The following is a 21,957-nucleotide window of genomic DNA, read 5'->3' on the forward strand; positions in this document are numbered from 1 at the left end:
GCAAGAAACTTGCAAAAATTGCTACAATGATCTAAAGTCAAACTTTCTGGTCTCTATGGGGGTGGGCAAAGGTGGTCTTATCTGCTCATGGTGCACAGACCCTGGCTGACAGCACTCAAGTGGGGGCAGGGAACTGGGGGCCTGGACAGGGGCTGCTCTGCCCCTGAGCCCAGTCTGTCCTCTCATGGCCTTGCATGTCTGGGGACATGGGGGAGATATCTTGTGTTGGAGGCACTCATCTAAAAGTCAGATTAAAACAGCAATAAAACCCAGGAACCAGAGAAATTAACTGCTGCAAAGAATGAGAAACTTTATGATTCAAAATACTGGGCCTTTCACCACAAGTGTTCAAGCTCTCAGCCTCACTTCACTGTTAACTAGCGCCTCAAAACTCTCTCCAGAGAAAAGGAGGAGCTCCTGGAAATGGGGATGGCAGAAACTTTCACTGTTCAGTTTCAGTGTTCTGGAGAATTATCTTAGAGTGAAGTGTGTACACAGCAGCTGCAGACAGAAAATCCCAGTTTGGTGCAGGGGCTGGTGAACAGCAGCACCCGAGACACTGGGGTGACTGGAGCCCTTGCGGGCTGCAGCGCTCACCTCGTTGAAGTGGACGTCCTGCATGCCGACGTCTTCCATCATGGAGGCCTCCTCATCTATGTTCGGGGTAATCACCCTGAAAGCTGCGCATCCTTGTCTAAACATGCCTAGAATTGAGAGAGCAGGGGAAAGACAGTTGGAGCTATCAACCTGAAAGTGCATGAACCGCGAGGGTTCTTCCTGCCCTGTTTGTTTCTGGGTTGAATGAGGACCGATCTTGAAATCTCTTGCGTCTCAGGCCAGCATTCCCACGGGGAGCCTGGGCGCCACTGTGTGCTTTCCTTCATTCGCTTCCTCATATTTAACCCTCACCACCCTCAATTTTTTAAATTTTTCTCATCCCTTTTTATTTTTCACCCACCTTTATTAAAATGTATGTAATCCTTAAATAAACTGAAATAGGTATTGAATAAAATTAATAGCAAAGTAATAACAACAATAGTTTGATTTGGTAAAATGACCCATGCTCAGATACCAAGAAAAATAAAGAAGCCAAAGCCAATCAGAGAAATACAGACTCAAAAACAACTCTGTTTCCTTCCAGCTGTCATCTCACCCACTCTGGCTGGGATAACCCAGAACTCAGATTAGAACTCGCCCTTCTCCTGCAGGAAGCAGTCTACCAAGATGTGACTCGATGGCCACAGCTGTGAGCTGAGGGGCTGCCTTGGCTGGTTCCACGTCAGCAGCCTGAGGGGTAAGGAGAGGCCTTTCCTCCCATGGAGTCACTGGGGAAAGTTTCATGTCACTTGGACAATGTCAGCTGGGCAAAAACGATCAAGTGAAAAAGGACTTGAAATGTCTTCCTCCTCTACTGAGATTGCTGTTTACAGTAAAACGAAGTCAAAACCTGAACTGAGACCTCCCATGTTTCAGGAAAAAAAGGAACACAGAGTAGTTTGAAATCAAGTCCTGAAAGAGTGGACCCTAAAGTCAGAGATGTTTCTGCTGCACATGGTCAAGGTTTCCAGCCTCTTCATGGGTTGTTTAGCATCTCTGCCAATGTCCAGCTTTTGCCTTGCTTTTGTTTCATGGAGACAAAGATTCCCCTATGCAAAGCACTAACCTGGGAGCTTGAGGATACATGAGTGTACAAAAAGCAAAATTATAAAATCCAACCATTCATGTTTTTGGCTACAGAGTAGATTTAAAAATACAACTCAGCCCTGGTGGAACAACGACAATGGTGGCCAAAGTGCTTTCTTCTCCTTGCCTGCCATCAAACCAGAGAGGCCAGGAAAAGAAGGGAGGGAAGGAGAGCCAAGTCCAGCCCAGCAGAGGTGAAAGAGGAACCCCACACGTCTGAGGGTCACAAGGATGGGGCGGCCGGCCCGCTCTCAGCTCACCTCCCCGGCGCCTCTTCTGGCAGATGCTGTGGCTGGAGGGGAGGAAGGACGGCTCCAGCTGGAGGGTTAGGTCTGCTTCTAAACGTGAGGAGATGTATTACCCGACAGAAGGTCTCAACAGGAAATCGTGCTGGCAGTAAGAGAATACGGAGCCCCTCCCTGGTTTCTTTCTCCTTCCAGCTCTGACGTATGACAAGCCTACATGCCCTTAAATTCCATTCCAAAGAGCCAGCTGTACCAGAAAGATAGAAATTCCCTGACCGGCCATCTGTGGTGTCCTCACCTTGTGAAGGAGTTAGCCAGATCTGGTGCAGCCGTGCTCCAGTACACACATGAACACAACTGGCCTTTCTAAGAGCCCCGTGTTCTCAAATTGGAAGTGGAAATGAGCAGCTGGTGTTTAACCAGAGGAGCCGTGACAGAACTTGCGGCCTGCTAACATGGGAACAAGCACTTAGCACACAGGTGGGCGGCACTCACTCCTGCCAGCTACTTCCACGGGACAGCAAGGTTTCCAGCCTGCAAGCTGCCTTCACACACAGCAAAGCCGACCGGGCTGTGCTCCAGAAAATACTGTCTGATCGCCTCCTGTTACAGCTGCCTTTTGATTGATAAACAGTTCCGGTGGGAACTATCTTAAGGGAAAATAAAATCTTTCCAGCTGGAGACTGGCTGGTCAGGGACTCCCAGATGCCAAGCTCATTAATTAGTTTTTGCAATATGGAGTTATTAATAAGAGGTTATATGACAAAATGCCACCTACTTTTGTTTTGCATTTCTGCGGTGCCTACCGCATCAAGCAAATGTCACGCCAGTGAATAAAACAATGAATATAGTGTACACATACACATACACACAGAAATCCCCCACATCCAAATCTTTCTTAATGGCTCTCACTTGTCTTTGCTGCTTTGTGCAATTTTATATTTATTTCACAAAACCCAGGAATCGTTTCTTACCTTTCCGTGTGAGATATTCTGCCACCAGGGCTGTGACATGGACATAGCACATTGCTGCCTATAACAAAAGACACGTTTCAGAATCACCAATTATAAAGCATGGCACAATGCTCACAAACAGAAATCTAATGACTATATGTACTTATATTTGATCTCAAGGCATCAACTAGTGTTTCTAATGGCTGACATCTTACCTTTCGAAAAAAGTAGAACAATTCAAATAAACTGAAAATTTTAAACTTTGAATTGAGACAAATGGCAGTAAATTTGCTAAGACCTATTTCTGTTTAAAATTATTAAATTTAAATGTAAAAGATTTTTAAAAAGAATTTTTTCTTACTATAAAATTTCAGCATTATTTCTCTTAAAGGGAAAAGAGGATCATTTGAAGAAAAGGCATGTGCATTCTTAGATTCAGAGATGAAGTTATAACTTTTTCCAAAAATTCTAAATGAAAATATTATTTTCTGTCAAATGGATAACATTATAAACACCTTAAGACAAAAGAAAAAATAAAAATAAATTCTTTTCACCAAGTTGCCATGGTTTTACAAAACATCAAAGATAGCTGTTGGAAATGAACCTACCATAGGTTCCAAGGTCTGAGCCCTGGTTCTTGTCAGAATGATAAAAATACTACTACTACTAACAGTATGTAATTCATTTTTATTATGGTTAATGTATATTTTAGATTAAACTTATGGTCAAATGGAATGGACTCTTTGAATAATCAATAGGTAAAAACAGTTACACAAAATTTTCAGATATCGAACACAATTTTACTAATTTAAGCAGTGAGAGAGGTTTAAAAGTAAAAGCACGCTTCTTTGGTAGTACTGTTAATCATACGTAAATGCCTCACGCGTGAACTCTGCGCAGAGTTTTCATGGGAACATGAATACAACCCGCCTTAGAGCCTACTGTTTTCCTTAATTTCCCCCATTTTACAGATGATGTCATAGAGACACAGAGGGGTTAGGAACTGGCTCAACGTCACCGAGGTAGTTGATGTTGGATCCAGGATCCAGTCTGCCTTGGAGCCCACACTCCCCCTCTGCCCCCTCCATGCTGTCGCTTATTGAACTGTGCAGCTCTGCTCATGAGGGAGCTCTGGCATCTGCCACGACTACAGACAGAAGCTGACTACCTCACACAGGAAAAAGCCATGCCCTGTCATGACTTCGATACAGGAGAATCTAATTTTATCATAAAATAGCTGAACTTTAGATCTAGAGAGGAGTTTTGATGCAGAAACTGAGTGCACCTAACTAGCAGGCACCTGTGTGAGCACGGATGTTTTCTAAGAGCCTTCAAACAATGCTCTTTTGTGATGGAGACATCCCCTGACCGTGCTGTAAATTGTTAAAATGCTTAGATGACCTTGAAGGAACCCCGAGCCCAACACTGCTTACAGTATCACATATTTTTAACTGGCTTCTTTGAATTACTGGGAAATTTTTCTCATAATTGGCTTCCTTCAGTGAACGGGGCCCAATTTGTTTTCTCAAAAGCCCGGACGGACAGGCCTGGGGGGCTACCTCGGACAGGTCCCCGTTTTTGACATGGATCCGGGCCATGCTGTCCAGCCATGTCTTCCGGAGCTCGGGGGTGCTGGCGTAGGACTTGGCCAGGCTGTACTGGAGGTCCACCAGCATCTCGGGGTCATTCTCGTGCTCCTTCATCTGGGCCGTGGCCATCAGAACCGTGCGGATCCTTTTGGTCAGGTCCTTCACGTCCGAGGAGAAGGTGGTGTGCTGAAACAAGGGTGGAGGGGGACACGGGGCTTTAAGCTGCATTCTGTCCGTCTGCATACATATCAGATGATGAAGCGGAGTTTTGAGGGTAAAACATAAAACGAGACCGGGCCACGCACCTTGATGAGCCTGTCACTGTTGGCACAGTTGTTGATGATAGACAAGGACTGTTGGAATCTGGTTCCCCCAATGCCAACAACGTCTGCTATCAGTTGGCTGACGGAAATAATGACCTTAGGGACACACAAACGTGAGCAAATAAATTCACCTTCAAGTGACGCCCCAGGCTCAGCTCCTGGCTTTGGTTAGGATGTGCACGGGGATGGGGCAACCGGGAAGCTGCGAGCAAGGATCCGCTCCAGTGTGGGAAACAATGTCTGAGTCATCTTCCCCCTTCCAAGAATTATTCCAGGAAGTGATTTTGCTACCCTTCCATCTCGGTTGCACATCAAAATGCTAATCAGGAGAGTGTAGAGGAATGAGAATCAGATAAGCCCATATCACTTGGATGGTTACTTACCTATCACTTTCTCTAATAAAAAGGAAGACCTTATTATTTACCTTTTTGGTTTCTGGATTGAATTTGCATGTACTAAATATTCAGTAAGTGGACTGTCCTTTGCATTTATTATTAAAACATGTACATATTAACTATGCAGTGGGGGAATCTGTCTTTTTAGGGGGGTCTATAAATAGCACCACCTTTACCCAGTTACTCAGCTAAACCGTGGACCATCCCCCTCCCCCATCCCCCTTCTCATCCTTTACCTTCACCACACCCAGGTATAATCAGTCACTAAGTACTGTTAACTCAATCTCCTCTCCCTTCTAACCTCACCACGCCTGACCCAGGAACACCATCCTCTCTGGCCTAAATTTAACCATGGTTTCCCCTACGGTCTCCCGATCTAAGGCCTTGACTCCCTGATCCATTCTCAGCCTGGAGTCCAGGAGATCCCTCCAATGTGCAATGTTGCCATCTCAACTTGTCCTCACCCATACTCTCACCTCCACTGTAAGGACCTTCTCTGATTCCCTGGATGCTCCCTTTCCCATGGTGCATGCGTGGCCGGGAACATGCTCACCCCCGAACCCCTCTTCACGCTTCACATCCCATGGGAAGCCCCCTGGTCCCCTCCCTGGGGCACTCGAGTTCCTCTGTTAGGGGACCGGGCACACAGCACAAGGGCCTTAGTGTCTGTCTGTCCTCCAGTAGACGACACTCTGTGAGGGCCAGGAGAGGTCCTGTTTTGTTCATGGTTGTATCCATGAATCCCAGCACACAGTTTGCAAGCAATAAACATTTGCTTTTTTAAAAAAGAGTAAGTACAGAGACAGAGAAGGTGCTCCTAATATGTGTTTGTAGAAAAAGAAAGTCTACAAAAATATATAAGAATCTTCGGTATCTGGCCTGGTTCACAGAGCAGAGAATTTGAGACACTAACTCTGGAGGGATGGCAGGTGTGTCAACAGAAGGAAGACAGAAAAGAGCCACTTTGGGCTTTCTGTGTCTTACCTAAGATGTTTACTATGAGGTATCCTCTCATGGGTTCTATAAATCTTTACTGAGTAGAATTTCGGTCAGTCAAACATTGATTCGACATTTAAATGTCAATTTACCAATAGAAACACATCCTGGGCCCAAATCTTACAAAGTGGAAGATGAAATAAATAAAATCAGTAAATGTGACTTTTGAATTTTCCGTCTAGAGGCCAGATAGTTCCATACTTACACCTAGGTAACTTGGTAGATATGACACTCAAAATTTTCCTGCTAAAACGTAATTCCTCACAGCACACTTGACCTGGAAAGCTAAGGCACACGCACCTGCAGATGCGTCCGGACAAAGGACTTCTTGCCAGTATAGTCGAAGTTGTTCCTCATCAAGAAGTACAGCAGCTGGGAGGCCTCAGTCCTGATGGAGCTCAGCTTGGAGTTGCAGCATTTCAGGATCTCATAGCACAGGGCTGCGCACATGTCCGCTCTCCGCTCATAGAACGTTGAGGGAAACTACATGGACATGAGGAAGCAAATGAACCCAGAGAGTTTAGTGCTCTGTTCAGCTCCAGGTAGACACAGGAGAATGGGTGAGAATCAAGAATGACCTTCCCTGGTGAAACAACGTACCTTATAGATTAATGACCTGAAGGCAGTGAAGACATTTTTTAAAGCCGTTTCAGACTGATGTTTTTGAAGAAAACACAGGTAGACGTCAAAAACCTTTTTCATGAGGGGATTATGTCCATGGTCAGCCAGGAGCTGGTTCTTAAAACACACAAGGACAGCTTGGTCAGTGAGACACACCAGACACTGTTAATCGGTTTCATGTAACTTTCAGCCTCAAAGGTTACATTTTTTCAGGTACTAAGACAACTTATAATTTAAACAAACTTCCCATGAATCCTCTAGGAAAGCACAGAAGTCTCTTGTAGTACAAACAAACTTATCAATAAATTTATGCTTTGGAGAATTTACTTTTTCTACTAAGGGAGAGCCTAATTTAAAACTTCCCAGCAAACTGTACTACAGTTGAAAGGACCACTGTGCCTCAGTATTGACTGGGCTTCTATTTATTTACTTATTTTTACGATCACCAGCAACTAATACAGAGTAATGTTTGCGACACCTTAATTCCAACAGAGAAGTGCCATTACAGGTAACAGCTAATTAACGGGCTGGAAAAAATAACTCAAGTGAGGTGTATGGAACAGGTCCTCTACCAGTGAGGGCTGGGTTTTCTCCCCGGCCACAGGCTCTAAGGCACTCTGTGAATCCATGAATCACCAGGCAGTCTGGTAAGGGGGAAAACGCACAGGCTTCGGTCAGGCACCATTTCTCATGTGCATGGATTTGCACAGGTAAACCGAGCCTGGCCATTCTCATCTGTGAAACAGCGACCCTAAAACTAAGCTTGCATAGCTACTGGGAAGACTTGAGGTCAAGTATAGGGATCGTCTGACGCCCCCTCTGATCTAGCTCAGTTAAGTGGCAAGAGGGCCACCATTAATTACTTCTCCTCGTTCTTCAAGGTTTCCTCCCACCAGCAGCAAATTCACACTGATTTAACACCGTGAAAGCCTGGTTGGCTAAAACTCCCAATGATGGCTGCACATGCACAGTGGACAGAGGTGTCGCCCAACTAGAGGCCAGCATGCAGCCACGTGTGCGTGACACCAGAGAGCTGCATCTTCAAATACAGACAGGCCTGTCAGGACAAAGGTCTGTTTGGGAGAATGTGTGCATTTTGCACAAGTAGGCAAAAATGACTGTCATTGAAAAAAAAATGTCCAGAGGTCAGTACCTCAAACCAACCTTACAGTTTAGCCAAAGGAACAGAGATAACTTATGTCCAAATAGTTCGGTTGAAGAGCAAATTACGGCTGGAGTAATAGTTTCAAGATTTACCTCATCTTATTGTTGGAGAAAAAGTTTTACGCAAGGAATAAGTTTTGTTTTTTTAGGTGCAGTAATTCACGGGTGTATTTACAGCTGGTAGGGCACCTGGAATCCACAGTGACCTTTATATCATGAAATACTGAAGTACAGTATTGAATTCCATCATGTGAAAGAGAAGCAATTTAATGAGCAGAAAACGTGACTCAATTAACTGAATATGATGTAATTCTCAACCATGAGCAGCTGTTTACCAACGGAAAAAAAAAGAGGTGGTTTCCAGTGTTTGGGGAATTGCTTACTGTTTACTGTTTCTAAGCAGTTCTTTTCCCAGGAGTCACAGTCCTTCCTAATTATGGCTGGAGTAAGGTTTGCATGAATCTGGATATGAGCTTTTATTTTCTCAGCACTCTTTGCTGGAGATATCCAGGAGAGATGGTTCATACAAAAATCGCTATGACCTCTGGCCTTGCTGTCTGAATTGGCCTGTCTCCAAGTTGTTACCACTGGATTTAAATTTTCCTTCCATTCACTTTCTCTGGTCAAGGTTTTTTGCTTCCCATTTTTAAGACTTAGTCTTCTTTGCGTTCTGATCACAAAACTTGCTTGAGGAATGGAGTAAAAATGCACACAAATATATAAACAACCCCTCATTTAAAGGGATAAGGGACCGTTCGTCCTGAACACACCCGTTTACCAGCTGCCTCCCTTATTTTCCAATCAATTTTCTTCTCTCTCTCTCTCATTAAAAACGTTGAACATTCAGAAAGGCTCGGAGCAGGGAAAAAAGCAAAACAAAAATCACCTTCACTTTTCCACTCATTAATAACCATGGATAACAATGGAGTATCTCATTTCTACCTCTGTCTCCCTATAGACTTTTACTGAGGATGGGAGAATTTCATTGATTAAAATGAAATTAAATGAGACGTTAGAATAATGTGAAAGGCATGACTTATTTCTAGCAATAAGGTGGAGAATAGGTTATAAATAATTCTCAGGAATTGTCTGATATGGATTCAAGTTTGACTGTCGCTACCAGCCTCCTAAGGGAAATGGGGCTTTCCGAGAATGAACACACATTATCAGTAATTTCCAAAGAGCCAGGAACAGGAGAAAAACGAACTTAAACCTCGGGTGCCAAAATGAGATATGTGGAACCATGTTATTTAAGACAGCTACATGCTTCCTAGGGATACGGCTTGATTTTTATTTAGACACTGATTTATAGAATAACTTTAAAAATCTAGCTTAGAGTAGCACCCTCTCTGTTGCAGAGGCTCACCAATCACCAAGATGACCTAAGCCCTAGGCTCATGGTTGTGTAAACTGGACCCCAGGTTCCCTAGCCGACCCCCGTCATCCGCGTGCTCCCTACCCGGGTCATTCACAGCAATCCTCATCGTGTACCTGCTGGTTCCCACCATGCACCTCAAATCAAGAGGAGGCAATACAGAGAAATACTTAAAATACATTTTCAGATTAAATTTGTAAGTACATTAAAAATATTATCAACTATTTAAAGGTCAGATTTGGTTTAGGACTGTATTCATAGACATTTTAAAATAGCCAGAGAAGAACCATGTTTTTCTGCACGTAATCACCTTGATTTACAAAACACACCTTTCGTGTATTAAATAATATATGTGAAAGTGCCCACACAGTACCAGCATCTGGTAAGTGCTTGGTAATTTTCTTTTTTCTGTGTGAGAGATCATTCAACTACCTTGATATTCACCCAGCTTAGCTCCTTCCACCTACACACACACACACACACACACACACACACACACACGCGCGCGCGACTTACTTAGTAGAGAAAAAGGGCTTTGACAGACCAATAGTGTAGTGATCTTGGGCTAATTTCCTAACCTGTCTCCACCTCAATCTCCTCATCTGTAAAATGGGGGATAAGAATATCTACTGGGCCAGGCTGTTGTGGGGACTGACGCTGAAGACACAGAAGGCACTCAATAAATGGCAGGAAGCTAATATAATAATAAATTGGGGTTCAGGGCTTAAATCTTTTCAAACATTTCTTCTCATTAAGAACATGATTTCTTGATTGCCTTTGGCAACTTATTAGATGTGGTCAATTAAGAGGCTCACTAACGATGAGGCAACATTTGTGGAAGATTTTTCTGCAAACAATTATGTCAGCTAACTCAATGTAATAGTTTAATTTTTCTGATATGCTCCAATTGATAACTCAGCTGAGTAAATATCTGCAAAGGAAGATCCCAGTGCTGCCATGCCAGTGGGCCTCTTGGATCTGTGAACCTAGGCCAGGTAAGCCTACAGCTTGGCATGACATCCTTTAATGCCATAACATTTGCCCATCTTCCCTTTTTTTTTTTTTTTTTTTTTTTTTTTTTTGCGGTACGCGGGCCTCTCACTGCTGTGGCCTCTCCCGTTGTGGAGCACAGGCTCCGGACGCGCAGGCTCAGCGGCCACGGCTCACGGGCCCAGCCGCTCCGCGGCATGTGGGATCCTCCCGGACCGGGGCACGAACCCGCGTCCCCTGCATCGGCAGGCGGACTCTCAACCACTGCGCCACCAGGGAAGCCCCATCTTCCCATTTTTTAATGGGTCTGTGTGTGTGTGTGTGTGTGTATGGGCTGAGCTTTAAACATCAAAGATTTTTGCACAGAGGCATATAGACTCTGATAGAGATCACCTCAGCTCTAAAACACAATCTTCCTTGTGCGTCTCAGGAATCAGACCCTTTACCATAGGATCAGGAAGGCGTGAGCCTAGGGAAAGCACTTATTGCTAAACTACAGTCAACATTTGAGCTCCTACTGTGTGCCAGACACAGGATAGATGTTTTTGGATACTTCATATCAATTCATTATACAGTAGGAATAATTGCCATGTTCTAAGTAAGGAAATCAGGGCTTAGAGCTGTCAAGCAGACCCACCCAAAGCTTAACAACGGTGGAGCTGGGGATTGAAGCCCATGGTTTTTCTGTACACATGGCTGCTCCCAAGTGTCCTGGAGCCTGGTCTGTAGCAGCGGAGGGCTCGCCCATTCGAAGGATCATCTCACTTTCAGCTACAACAGCCCTGGGAGGCAGATCCTATTTTTTCAATCTTACAAATGAGAAATCTTAGGTCTGGAGACATGAAGTGATTTTCCCAAAGACATTCACCCAACAAATTTACAATCAGCCTTCAATCAGAGACCATCAGATGTTGTTTCTCTCGAGTCAGAACCTATTTGGTGGCCAGACACTGGAGGTCCGGGAACCTTGACAACTACTCTTCTTTAACAGGAAGCAAGCGATTTAAAGGAGGTGGAGTATGAACTGCAGGCTGTGCAGTAAGGAAACTGCCACTATTCTCCCAGTTTTGCCAGACCACACCTGTGCCACGTGTGCCCTTGCCTGCCCGTGGTGCCAGACCACACCTGCTGTGCAGCCCCGGGGTTTCCTGCTCATTTGTATGCTGAGGCCCAGGCAGAGAGTGGAAGAAAGTGTCCCAACTACTGTTTTGAACTTACGGGTGCACAGTTAGCACTGATATAGTCATCCAGGGCAAATGCTCACATTACAAATTTCACTGCCTATTTACTTAAAAATCTCCAAAAGAAAACAGAAAGAGGTTCAAAACATGGTTCTAGCAGAGCAGTGGTTCTCAGGCCATACTGTCTGTGCACATATCACTCCCAGAGTTTGATTCAGTCAGCCAGGGCCCGAGAACCTGCATTTCTAACAAGCTTCGGGGCCTGCATCTGCTGCCAGCCTGGGGACCATGACTGAAGGCTACTAGAGTAAGGCTCCACGTAAAAATACACTGCTGTCCCCATACTCATCCTAAGAATCTGTATGCCCTCAGCTCTCGACTGGGTTCCTAGTTATGACATTTCCTGAGGACATGAGTAGCATGGCTGCTAAGAACAAAGGTAAATTATAGCAAAGCAACATGATATCAGGTAGCTATTTTTACTCTAATAAAGAAATGTGCTTCATGAGAAGAGGAGATGAGTAAAGCACAGATTGACTTTGGGTATGTTTCCCAAATACCCTTGCAAGTAAACATACTGATTCCATATTCAGAGCATATTAACACTAATTCAGCTTCTCTGGAAATGGAAGTAGTTATTGAGTGAGAATGGGAAGGGTTAGGTTCCTAAAAACAAGGAGGTGGCTGAAGAGACCACCTTTACCTACTTAAATGTTACTTGCTAAAACCTAAAAATAAGATCAAGATCACTTTTTATTCTCTATACTTGAAATGTTTCTATCATTTAATTTAGTAACAGATCCAAAAAAAATTGAAAAGGTGAATGTTTTTAGGTATTGCTCCTCTACGTATAAACATCTAATTTTAATTGCTACCACATGTGGATATGTTTAAAGACAGTAGAGGCAGAAATGCCCAATTAGGCTCCTGTATTTATCATTCTCAAGGGCTCAGCAAAGCCACCTTCCCCGGTAAACGCTTTCATCTGGCCAAGCGTTAACCACCTCCTGAGACTGTGTCCACCTTTTGCAAGCAGGTGGCATACCCGGACCAGTTAAGCTGTATTCTATTTCAGGGAATTCAGGTCATTAACAGTGCAACGGTTTCATTAAGGAAGTTTAAGGATTAATGGTTTCCTTACAGGGGCAAAAGCAGTTGCTGCAGTAAAAATACAACGTAAGAAGTTCTTGCTGATTCAGTCAAATAAGCAGAATGAATTTAAAAGGTAAGGCTCTGACCACGAACAGCTGTTCAATACAAACCTTAAATGCCAGTGTAAATAGAGAGAGGGTGTCCAGAGCTGTCAGGCACACCTCAGTAGCAATATTGGCTTCAAGTAACGACTGGTGGAGAACATCTGCGTCCGAGTGGCCATAGCCTGCATGAATCATAATACAAGGTTACTGCCGGCGTCTGAAGAAGAAAGGCTGGCGGACGGTATAGTCACAGTCAACTTTTGATTATTTCCAGAAGGCTTCCTTCAGGGCCTTATCTCCCCGTGTGCCTTTTTTTTTTGGCGGCGGTGTGTGTAAAAGGAGGTACTAAAAATGTTTCCATTCAATTTTGACTTTTTCAGCTCTGGGAGGGAAGTAATAGCAGCAAACATTTATTGTGCACTTGCTATGTGCCAGCCATAATTCTATGAACTTTACATGTATCACCTTATTTAATCCCTCAATAGCCCTATGAAGTGTGTACATTATTAAACCCTTTTTGCAGATAAGGAAATGGAGGCCCAGAAAGGCTAAACAACTTGTCTTAAGTCACACAATTGGTAAACAGGGGAGCTAGGACTGGTACATGGACCGGAGTCACTCAATTGAGCCACTTGACTGAGCTGTTAAGATAGTGGGGTAGCGAAGGAGGCTGAGAGTTCTGAAGCTTCCCACACAGACCGAGGCTGCAGCACAGCACAGGGAAAGAAAATTAGCTGAGGGGCAGACTGCTGGTCAGTGAATCAAGCTCGTCCCCTTACTAGCTGTGTGACCCTGGGCAAGTTACTTGACCTCTTTATACCTCAGTTTCCTCATCTGTAGAATGGGGATAATAACAGTATCTACCTCAAAGGGTTATGGTGAGCATTAAATTCATTAATTGCTGTGAAGCTCTTGGAATAGTGCCTGGCACACAGTGAACGCTATGTAAGTCTCAAGTCAATAAAGTAAGGATCTGTTTCATCAGTTGGAATCATGAATGATAACCAAGAGTTGACTGCACTGCTAACAGTATTCTACTTGCTTTAATAAAAAAGCACAAAAGCCACTATGACTGAAAGAAATGTTTAAGAAAAGGAGAGGACTTGAGAATCATAATTTAAATACAAACTGATATCTTCTGTATGTGGCTGTAAAATCAATTTAGTATTGATATAAATGTGGCTTGACATACAATTTGAGATTAAATTATGAAATGGTATGCATTAGCAGAAATATATATAAGGGATGCAAAGGTGTTTCAGTATTGATCTAGATTACAAAGAAAGATGGCAATATAATAAAACGTCAGGTAATGTCTTTCTCCAAGGAGCAAAACAAATCAACACTTACTATGTAGATAATTTTCTTAATACTCCAGAGAGGAGGACATTTTGTACATAGATCAGGAAAATGAAGTACAGAAAGCCTAGAGAATTTTCTTGAGGCCAAAACCAGAAACTACACTCCCGATTCCTTATCCAGGTCACTGTACCATAATCTCTATTATTAAGATAAAATAAAGTAACTAGCATGATGTTATTCTGACTTTAATAAATGTCAGAGATAGAGAATGATTTTTGAAGACTACAAAAAGCTTTTCTAAAGCTACCGAGTTGCTTTTTAAAGTATGATTAAAAAAAAAAAACTTTTATGTGCTTTCATCCAACTTTGCTTTGCTTTTAAAACGGTGGTTTTGAGTGGCCTGCATTATTTTCAGTGTGACAGAGTCATCGTGTCCCTAGTAAGGCTATGGAACACATTTGGCACCGTGCTAGTTCTGTTTCTTTATATTCCTGGTTTGCCTTTTTTTTCTTTTGGTAAGAAATCTAGCAGAAAGAAAGACAGACATGTTTTGGTACTAATATTCACTGAACTGCCTTTGTAAGCCAAGGCATTTCCTCATTTGGTAAGATTTGTTTGGTGAGATAGCCAACAAAAGAGGAAAACAAATTAATGATTATTGTTACAGTGATCACAAACCAGGGCAAGAGAGGACCAAAAAAAAAAAAAAAGAAAGAAAGAAAAAGAAACCAAAAACAAAACAAACAAAAAAACCACCGCCTTTTATCAGACCAACCAAAATTATCACATAGGTCAAAAGGACCTTATACTGAGGGCTGCCATTTATCCCAAATGAAGTTTTATAATCTGGGTTAAACTGTAACAAGGCACTTGCTTTGGTGATTAACTGTATTCTCTGTACAGAACTATCCTTTTCTCTTTCTAGATAACCTATCGGGTAAGTGTATCCAAGTGTGATTATTATAGATGAGAGGTCTACACACTGAAGAACTCCAACAGTTTATTTATACCTGGCTGAATGTCTAGAACCATTCAAGAATTGCAATTTGTCACTGTGCTATTTTTTAAACATATATAATCAATGGGCCATGCTAATTAATGACAAAATTTCTCTAAGCTACATTACACTATCCAATCTCCTTTAGAATAAGAGTCAATTCATATAGAAATCTGTCTGCCTGTGTCTGAATCATACAAGAATAAAAGAAACAGTCCTTTTAGCCACAATTGGTTATAATTTGCTTGTCCTTAAACCGTTTTGTCTCAAAAATCAGCAGGTTCCTGAACCAGTGTTACTTAAACAGCCCTAAAACGAAGTGGCAGCATGGGACATTGTGTGAGTGACAGAGACTGACTGGTCAATCTGCCAAAAGATACCCCCGTGGGGACAGTCTGTCTCAAGACCTGGAACAAAGCTGTGCATGAGGGAAGACTAATCAATGGTCACCTCGTTACTGGCTGACACTGGCAAACCCAAGAAGAGGTCTTAAGAGACACAGTAATTTCTCAGAGCATCGGTCAGCAACTTTTTAAAGCTGACTAAGCAGATTCTGACCGAGGCCAGTAAGGAGTTCTGTTAACCCGACTGACTTCCACTAGGGGGAAGCGGTGCCTTGGGGCACAGGCACTGACGCGGTCACTGAGGCAGGTCAGGGAGGGAAGGGCTTCCCGGATGCGCCATCTCCAGCAGGCACCTCAGGGGGTGCTTTAGAGACCTCAGGATCCACTGCTCACATGTACACAATTTTCATTCTGCTGTCACTCAGATAAGTGATTTACTCTCAAATCCCCAAATCTTTTAAACACTCAAAGGACGAGGATGAGATTTTTTTCCCTCTAATGTCATCTGCTATGGTTAGACTTACCAAACTTTACTCTGTTTTATGAAGTCCTGTTTCCTGAAAAGCTCGGTTCAGTAATGCTGACGACACCTGTAAACTACCCCTCTGTCCCCAGTGCCACATCAGAGGTGATGTGGCCAGAAATGCAGAAGCCTGATCCACTGCCACTTGCCTTTTCCAAAAGTCAGAGGACATTTGGGCTAGAAGAGTAAGTCAGATACATATTCTCACAGGAGGCACTTCCTTCTTGAAAACTGCCTTCACTCTTCATGAAACCAGAATTCTTGTTTTTGTTTTTAATTTTTTTCTCTGGCCCATAATATGAATCCAGAAAAATAATACATTTTTATGAAAAAAATATAAATATTGAATGTCTAGGTATCTTCTTGCTAAAAAAAAAATCCCCAAATGTAGAAGACCTAGCCTCCTAGATATATTAACTCATGGTCTACAGCTTTTACTAACTGCACATATTTATGCAAAGTATCAGATGGATCCACCACTACACAATCTATTATTGATCTCCATCTCATTTTTATTGCTAAAAAGTTTTTCCCCACAGATGGGCAAGACGTGGAGAACAGAATAAGGAATGACATTCCAAGGCAAAAAATCATGTGATTTGCTGTCTGCCCTCTGATTAACCACCAAAGAAACAAATAGGTTCAAAATGATTTGTGAAACTAGTCTATAATCTCAGTTTATACTCGAGGAAATGGTTATACTACCTGCTTTCTAGTCTCAGATTACCTTGCATAAGTGATTGTCACTTAGACAATCAGATACTTAGTTGTATCTGAAAATCATATGGGATACAGACCCCAAACTGTGACAACACGTGGTTTAAGCATATCATACCTTTTAATTTAAAGTCCTCTTTAAGAATACTAAAAATATAAAAAATGACCGACTTTAAATGGGCCTTATGTCAGGTTTTCTCAACTCTGAAACCCTATCAATTGCAAGAAGCACCAATCAATGACAGGCTACCATGTTAGATGTAATATTCAGGATATATCTGTAAGATAAGATCTGCTAAATCTGTAAAATATATCCTGATTTCAGAAATGCTAGCAAAGGGGCAAAAATGTATCTCCAAATCAAGGAAATGTGGCTTTATAGACCTTTTATTTACTATCTTGAGTATAGACATTTAAAGCATCCAAGCCCATTTCACCTATTTTAAAAGATATATCATCCATGCCTAAGAATTTTTGAAAAATATTGATTTTACTTCAGAGACTATATGCCTCCCCTGCATTTTTTTATATTGATTCAATATTATCTACAATAAAGGAATTTAATTATCATCTATATTCAGTTTCTTACTTGAGATTCATAGATATCAAAGAATATCAGAATTAGATGGGGTCTGAACAAGCCATCTCGTCTAACTCCTCATATGATGCTTAAATGACCTGGACAGTATCCCCAATGGGCCCTCATCCAGTCTCTGTTTTCATTATCTCCAGCTGCCAGTACCTGCACTAGCTAATAGGTAGTCCAGTTAGAAAATGCTTCCCCATATTCACCTGAGATCTAATTCTCTGCAACTTAATCCAGTGATCTTAAACTGTCTTTATACTGAATTATATGAAATACAGGTTTTCTTCAAGGGTTTCTACCTCTAGGCTGGCTTCTCTCCCATCACACCAATGGGAAATATGGATTATCATGCAAGTGAATTTAAGATATTCCTAGAACAACACATAACATTAAAGTAAATACAAACTGTTATTTTCTTGCAAATGAATCACTTATTTGCAAACATGTTTCATTTAGTTTTCCCCTCATCACTCAGTTTATATAAAATATATAAAGTATACTCTGAGCACCTATCACTCTCAATTTGTCCTTTGGCACAAGTCTTTTCTACTGATACACAATGAGTACACGTTGCAGTAAACAGGTCAATGCCTTAATGTTGTAAACATTTACTTTTTATAAGCCTGGGCAATGACCCAAACAACAAACTCCTACCCTTTGAGTGTATTTAAAATAGTTAAGACCACTGGCCACAGTGAAATCTGTCGTTTTCATTATTTCCTATAAAAATCCAAGAGTAAGGGTAAGTGCCCACTAGCACTACACGTGTGTTGCGTCTGGTGTCTTTTTCCCGTGTCCTACTGTTAATAGGCGATGGAGACGGTGCGGCTTGGCCTGCATTGGCTTAAGTTCCTCGCAGTCCTCTGCTGCCCCCTGCTGGTCAGGCTAAGATCTGACAAAGCCTTTCCTACTCAGAGAAAGGAAACGAAAAATGCAGGTGTATAGGGGACTCTTCCTATTTTCATTCTTTTCCAAAATAAATTCATTTTAGACTCTGGCATCCCAGCGAGTCTCTCACATATTGGCTCTCTCTCATACTGGTTGGCCCAATAGAAGGTACTGTATTCGTTAAATAGGAATTTTCTTAAAGAGACATACGTGGCTACAAATTTCCCATACAATACCTAGGTAAAGATATAAAAACTCATGTATGTATGAGTTCACACACATACACATGTATACATACAGTATACACTCCCTTCTCTGTGGCTTTTGGCTGAGTTGACGATATGGAACTCAAAAAGCTAATGGTGGTAGAGGCTGAAGCCTCCCAAACACAAAATCACAATTAGAGATCTAAGTGAAGACTGAGTTCAGGGCGAAGAAGCAAGGAATAAGAGACATCAGAAGCTATTCGGGGAGAGCAGGAATTGTGGGCACACATTAAAAGGCTAAAATAATCAGCTACACGCTCTTGACTGGGAAGGCGAAAGGAGAAACTTTGATCGAGAATGGTGTCACTGAAAACTGACTCAAGAAAAACTTCGGGATGAAAGAGGAGAGGGGCAGGACAGACAAGTTCTCTGTGGGTAGCAGGAAGAGAGAATGGAAATCAACCGTGTTAACAATAGGGTTTTTGGCAGTAGAACACAGCCAGCTGTCTCTCTCCTCCAATTCAAACCACCACCGTGAAATCCATTTGCAGTGGGAGGGGTCGCTGCATATCTTGGTGGATTAAGGTTATTTATTCGTATGTTGATCGTTCAGTTTATTTTTGTTTGTTTTCTATGTTTCCTACATGATTATCTTTGGAGACGGGGTCTTGGTCTGCTTATGATTTTTTTTTTTTTTTACAGTGCTTTAAAGTTTAAGCATTTATTTCAACTGATAGGTATTGATAGTCCCTGTGTTATAAATTATCTGGGCAAAGGCAATGTAGCAGGTCTTGCAGAAAAGTGGGAATTTGATTTCTCTTTGCTAAATAGGAAATGAAAACTAAAAATAATGAAACTCCTTGTTTTGTTTGTTTAAACCCTTTGTCTGCAGAGCTAAAATAGCCCTAACAGACAAGATGTTGAAAAATCAAGTTCTGTAGCCTTAGACGACGCGTCACTAACGCACATTCCACAGCTAAGTATAGAACCCAGAACTAGCATTTGAAGGCTACCAATTCAGTGTGTGGCAGACTGACATAATATTGATTTAAATTAAGCCTTGAATTTTATAAAGAGAGACTGTACCCACTACATTTAACTTTCTTGTGGGTGGAAGAGTGGGAAGGTGCCATATTTTGATTCCTCAGCATTTTTGCTTTGAACTATTCTCAATTTAAGGTGTCAGGAATATATCATCTATACTCTTAGCCTGTACTAAGAAAGAGGTATGGAAATCACAGTGAATGGAATGAATTCTTATGATTAGAAATGATGAGAAGATATTACTAACCATGAATTAAAGACATTGCTTGCAATGAGTACAAATAATTGTCTAGATAGAACAATAACTAGCTAAGTCATGCTTGGAGCAAAGATGGGACAATTTAGAGAACACACCACTGACAGAAATGATGACATTAGTTTATGAAGTGCTGCATGGTTGATATCTTTTAGGTTTTCTGCTTCAAGAAACCCTTAAGAAGACTAAACACTTAGATGTCTAGAAACAGCACATGATGCTATGTCCCCTCTGGCAACTGATAAAATTAAATTAAAGATATGCTCCCATGTTTTGGCAAAGTCTCTACTGTGAAGTTAGGAAGCCCCAAAGTTAGGAAGGCGAGATGAACAAGAAGTCTCGGTTTGCAAGTGAAGCGGCCTCGTAAGCAGACTTCAACCTGATTAAATCTTACCATTGTCTACAGAAATTCCAAGCACACTTGATATCTTTCTCACACTGAAAACACAGAAAAAGTCACTTCGTTATTGGCTTTTCCACACCCTCACACATTGATTCACGGGCTTTACGGTTTCACAGCAGTTTAACGATTAACATACATTCAGGGCTGGAATGTCAGAATGTGGACGCTTGATCAATTACACGCATGGGGTCAGGAGGGTGAAAGGAACCTGCCCCAGATGTTCTTGGGAGTCTCACGGGGAAAACCGATGATAAGTTGGCTACTGGCAACAAATCAAAATACTAAATTAAAAATATCAGAGAATGTCTGGCTATCAGGCCAGATTTTGTTTTAAAAACACCAAGCAGGTGGGGTGGGGCAAAGGGTCTAGGCTTTCAGGTCTGGTGCTGTAGTTGACCGCGTCCCACATTATGTCATTCTCCTCCGAGGAAGGGAACTGCGCCACGAGCTCTTCATCCTACAGCTCTGAGCTGGAAGAAAAGTCGATCTGGTGATGTGGTGTGGTGTGGCCAGGGGCTCTCCCCTCTGAACTGTCACATGGGACGGCTGGCTGTTACGATGGTGTGTCATGGGACTTACTGTGGTTAAAAGTGAGAGAGTTATCCAGGCTGCCCAGCTGCTGCAATCTGGCATGCATCATTCCTGTTCTGTTACGGGAAACAGGCAATGTCTGAGATTTTCGATCATGAACTATGGGTCCCAACCCCTCCTGGTTCCTGCAACATGAGTGAAATGGGATAGAAGCAAAAGTTAGATTTGTTACACTGCAGCGAGATGGGGAGCATTAGTTAGTGAGGCCAGGACACAGCACGAAGGAGACTGGCCACGCACAGACCAAGCACAGAGGAGCCTGTTTGGGGCCACATGAGCCAAAGACACACACAGGCAGCAGCACTTGGCAGAGTTCACAGCAAAGCGTCTGAAGACGAAGGAGCAAAAACCAGGCCAAAGCAGAGACCTTTTCAGTTTTGGAAAGTCATTTAGAGATGCTACTTTTTAAAAAGGTGAGCATCAGTCCAATGTGGTGCTAATGACCAGCATTTGGACAACAGCCAAAACACCACGAATATTTTTGGATTATATATGTTATTAAACAGCGAAATAAAAATTTTTTTAGTTAAAATAATACATCGGAAGAAACAGAGAACAAACATGCAATGGGAAGGATTATATGAGGCGGTTTAACACCTTTATTCTTACCCAGGAAAGGAGGAGAAGAGCCACAACCTTTGTTAGACTTGTCAGCAGTCAAGTGAAGAAAATAGAAAAGTGATCTGGATTAGCAATCAAACAGCTAACTTCCTACTGTGCACCACCACCAGAGCAGATGAAAAATGAGACCAGCGCTGGAATGACACCTGTCCCCCGTCCCGTAGTCAACCGTCTCCCTCACTGTGTTATTGTGTGGAGTAGAACAGGACATGCATGGAATATCATCGGGCAACATGCTGCTGGGTGATTTCAAAGTGACACAATGAGAAGGCGCAGTGTTCACAGAACCGGACCACCACGGAGGGCAAACACTGACAACGCTTAAATCATCACTCAGGATCTCTTCCATGTGCAGCAGAGACCATAGCAATTTTCTATAAAACAGGGCACATCTTTCCACTGTGCACATTATGAAGTAACACCATCCTCCACCCCGCCTATCTATGCCCATTTATTTTTAAGACAGTCCAAGGAAGCATACTTTTACATGCAAATATATACAGGGTGCTTAGGAAGTCAGAAGATTTTTCTTAAAAAAAAAAAATTAAATTTAGAGACATGGAAAAAATAAGTTAACTGCTTCACAAAATCCAATTCCAAAATAGTTTGTTGGGGCAGCAATCTTCAGCTTTTCACATTCACCATGTTCAGCTCGGAGGCATTTTATTCTATTTGCACAACATTTTCCAAATGCCATCTTGTGAGGTGGGTGACGCCGGGAGAGGGTGTGAAGCTCCCCCAGCACAGTGTCTTTCTGTTGCAAATATA

General features: G+C 42.3%; 1 protein-coding gene across 24 annotated transcripts in view; it reads right to left on the reverse strand.

The window, feature by feature from the left end:
- Positions 1-21,957, reverse strand: part of DOCK9 (dedicator of cytokinesis 9) — a 276,764-nt gene that overhangs the window by 29,571 nt on the left and 225,236 nt on the right. For 7 of the 24 annotated variants that reach the window (XM_067016588.1, XM_059041950.2, XM_067016597.1 and 4 more), the window contains exons 38-46: positions 20,557-20,693; positions 12,778-12,893; positions 6,785-6,922; positions 6,485-6,667; positions 4,776-4,889; positions 4,441-4,656; positions 2,903-2,960; positions 1,944-2,021; positions 598-704 (exon numbers count right to left, since the gene is read on the reverse strand). In XM_067016588.1, the coding sequence (XP_066872689.1) occupies positions 598-704; positions 1,944-2,021; positions 2,903-2,960; positions 4,441-4,656; positions 4,776-4,889; positions 6,485-6,667; positions 6,785-6,922; positions 12,778-12,893; positions 20,557-20,693 (1,147 nt within the window). Of the gene's footprint in view, positions 1-597; positions 705-1,943; positions 2,022-2,902; positions 2,961-4,440; positions 4,657-4,775; positions 4,890-6,484; positions 6,668-6,784; positions 6,923-12,777; positions 12,894-19,968; positions 20,013-20,556; positions 20,694-21,957 lie in introns of all 24 variants that reach the window. The other 17 variants (XM_059041955.2, XM_067016596.1, XM_067016600.1 and 14 more) reach the window with 5 other exon arrangements.

Source organism: Kogia breviceps, chromosome 16 (genome assembly GCF_026419965.1).
Source record: "Kogia breviceps isolate mKogBre1 chromosome 16, mKogBre1 haplotype 1, whole genome shotgun sequence".
Taxonomy (NCBI): Eukaryota; Metazoa; Chordata; class Mammalia; order Artiodactyla; family Physeteridae; genus Kogia; species Kogia breviceps.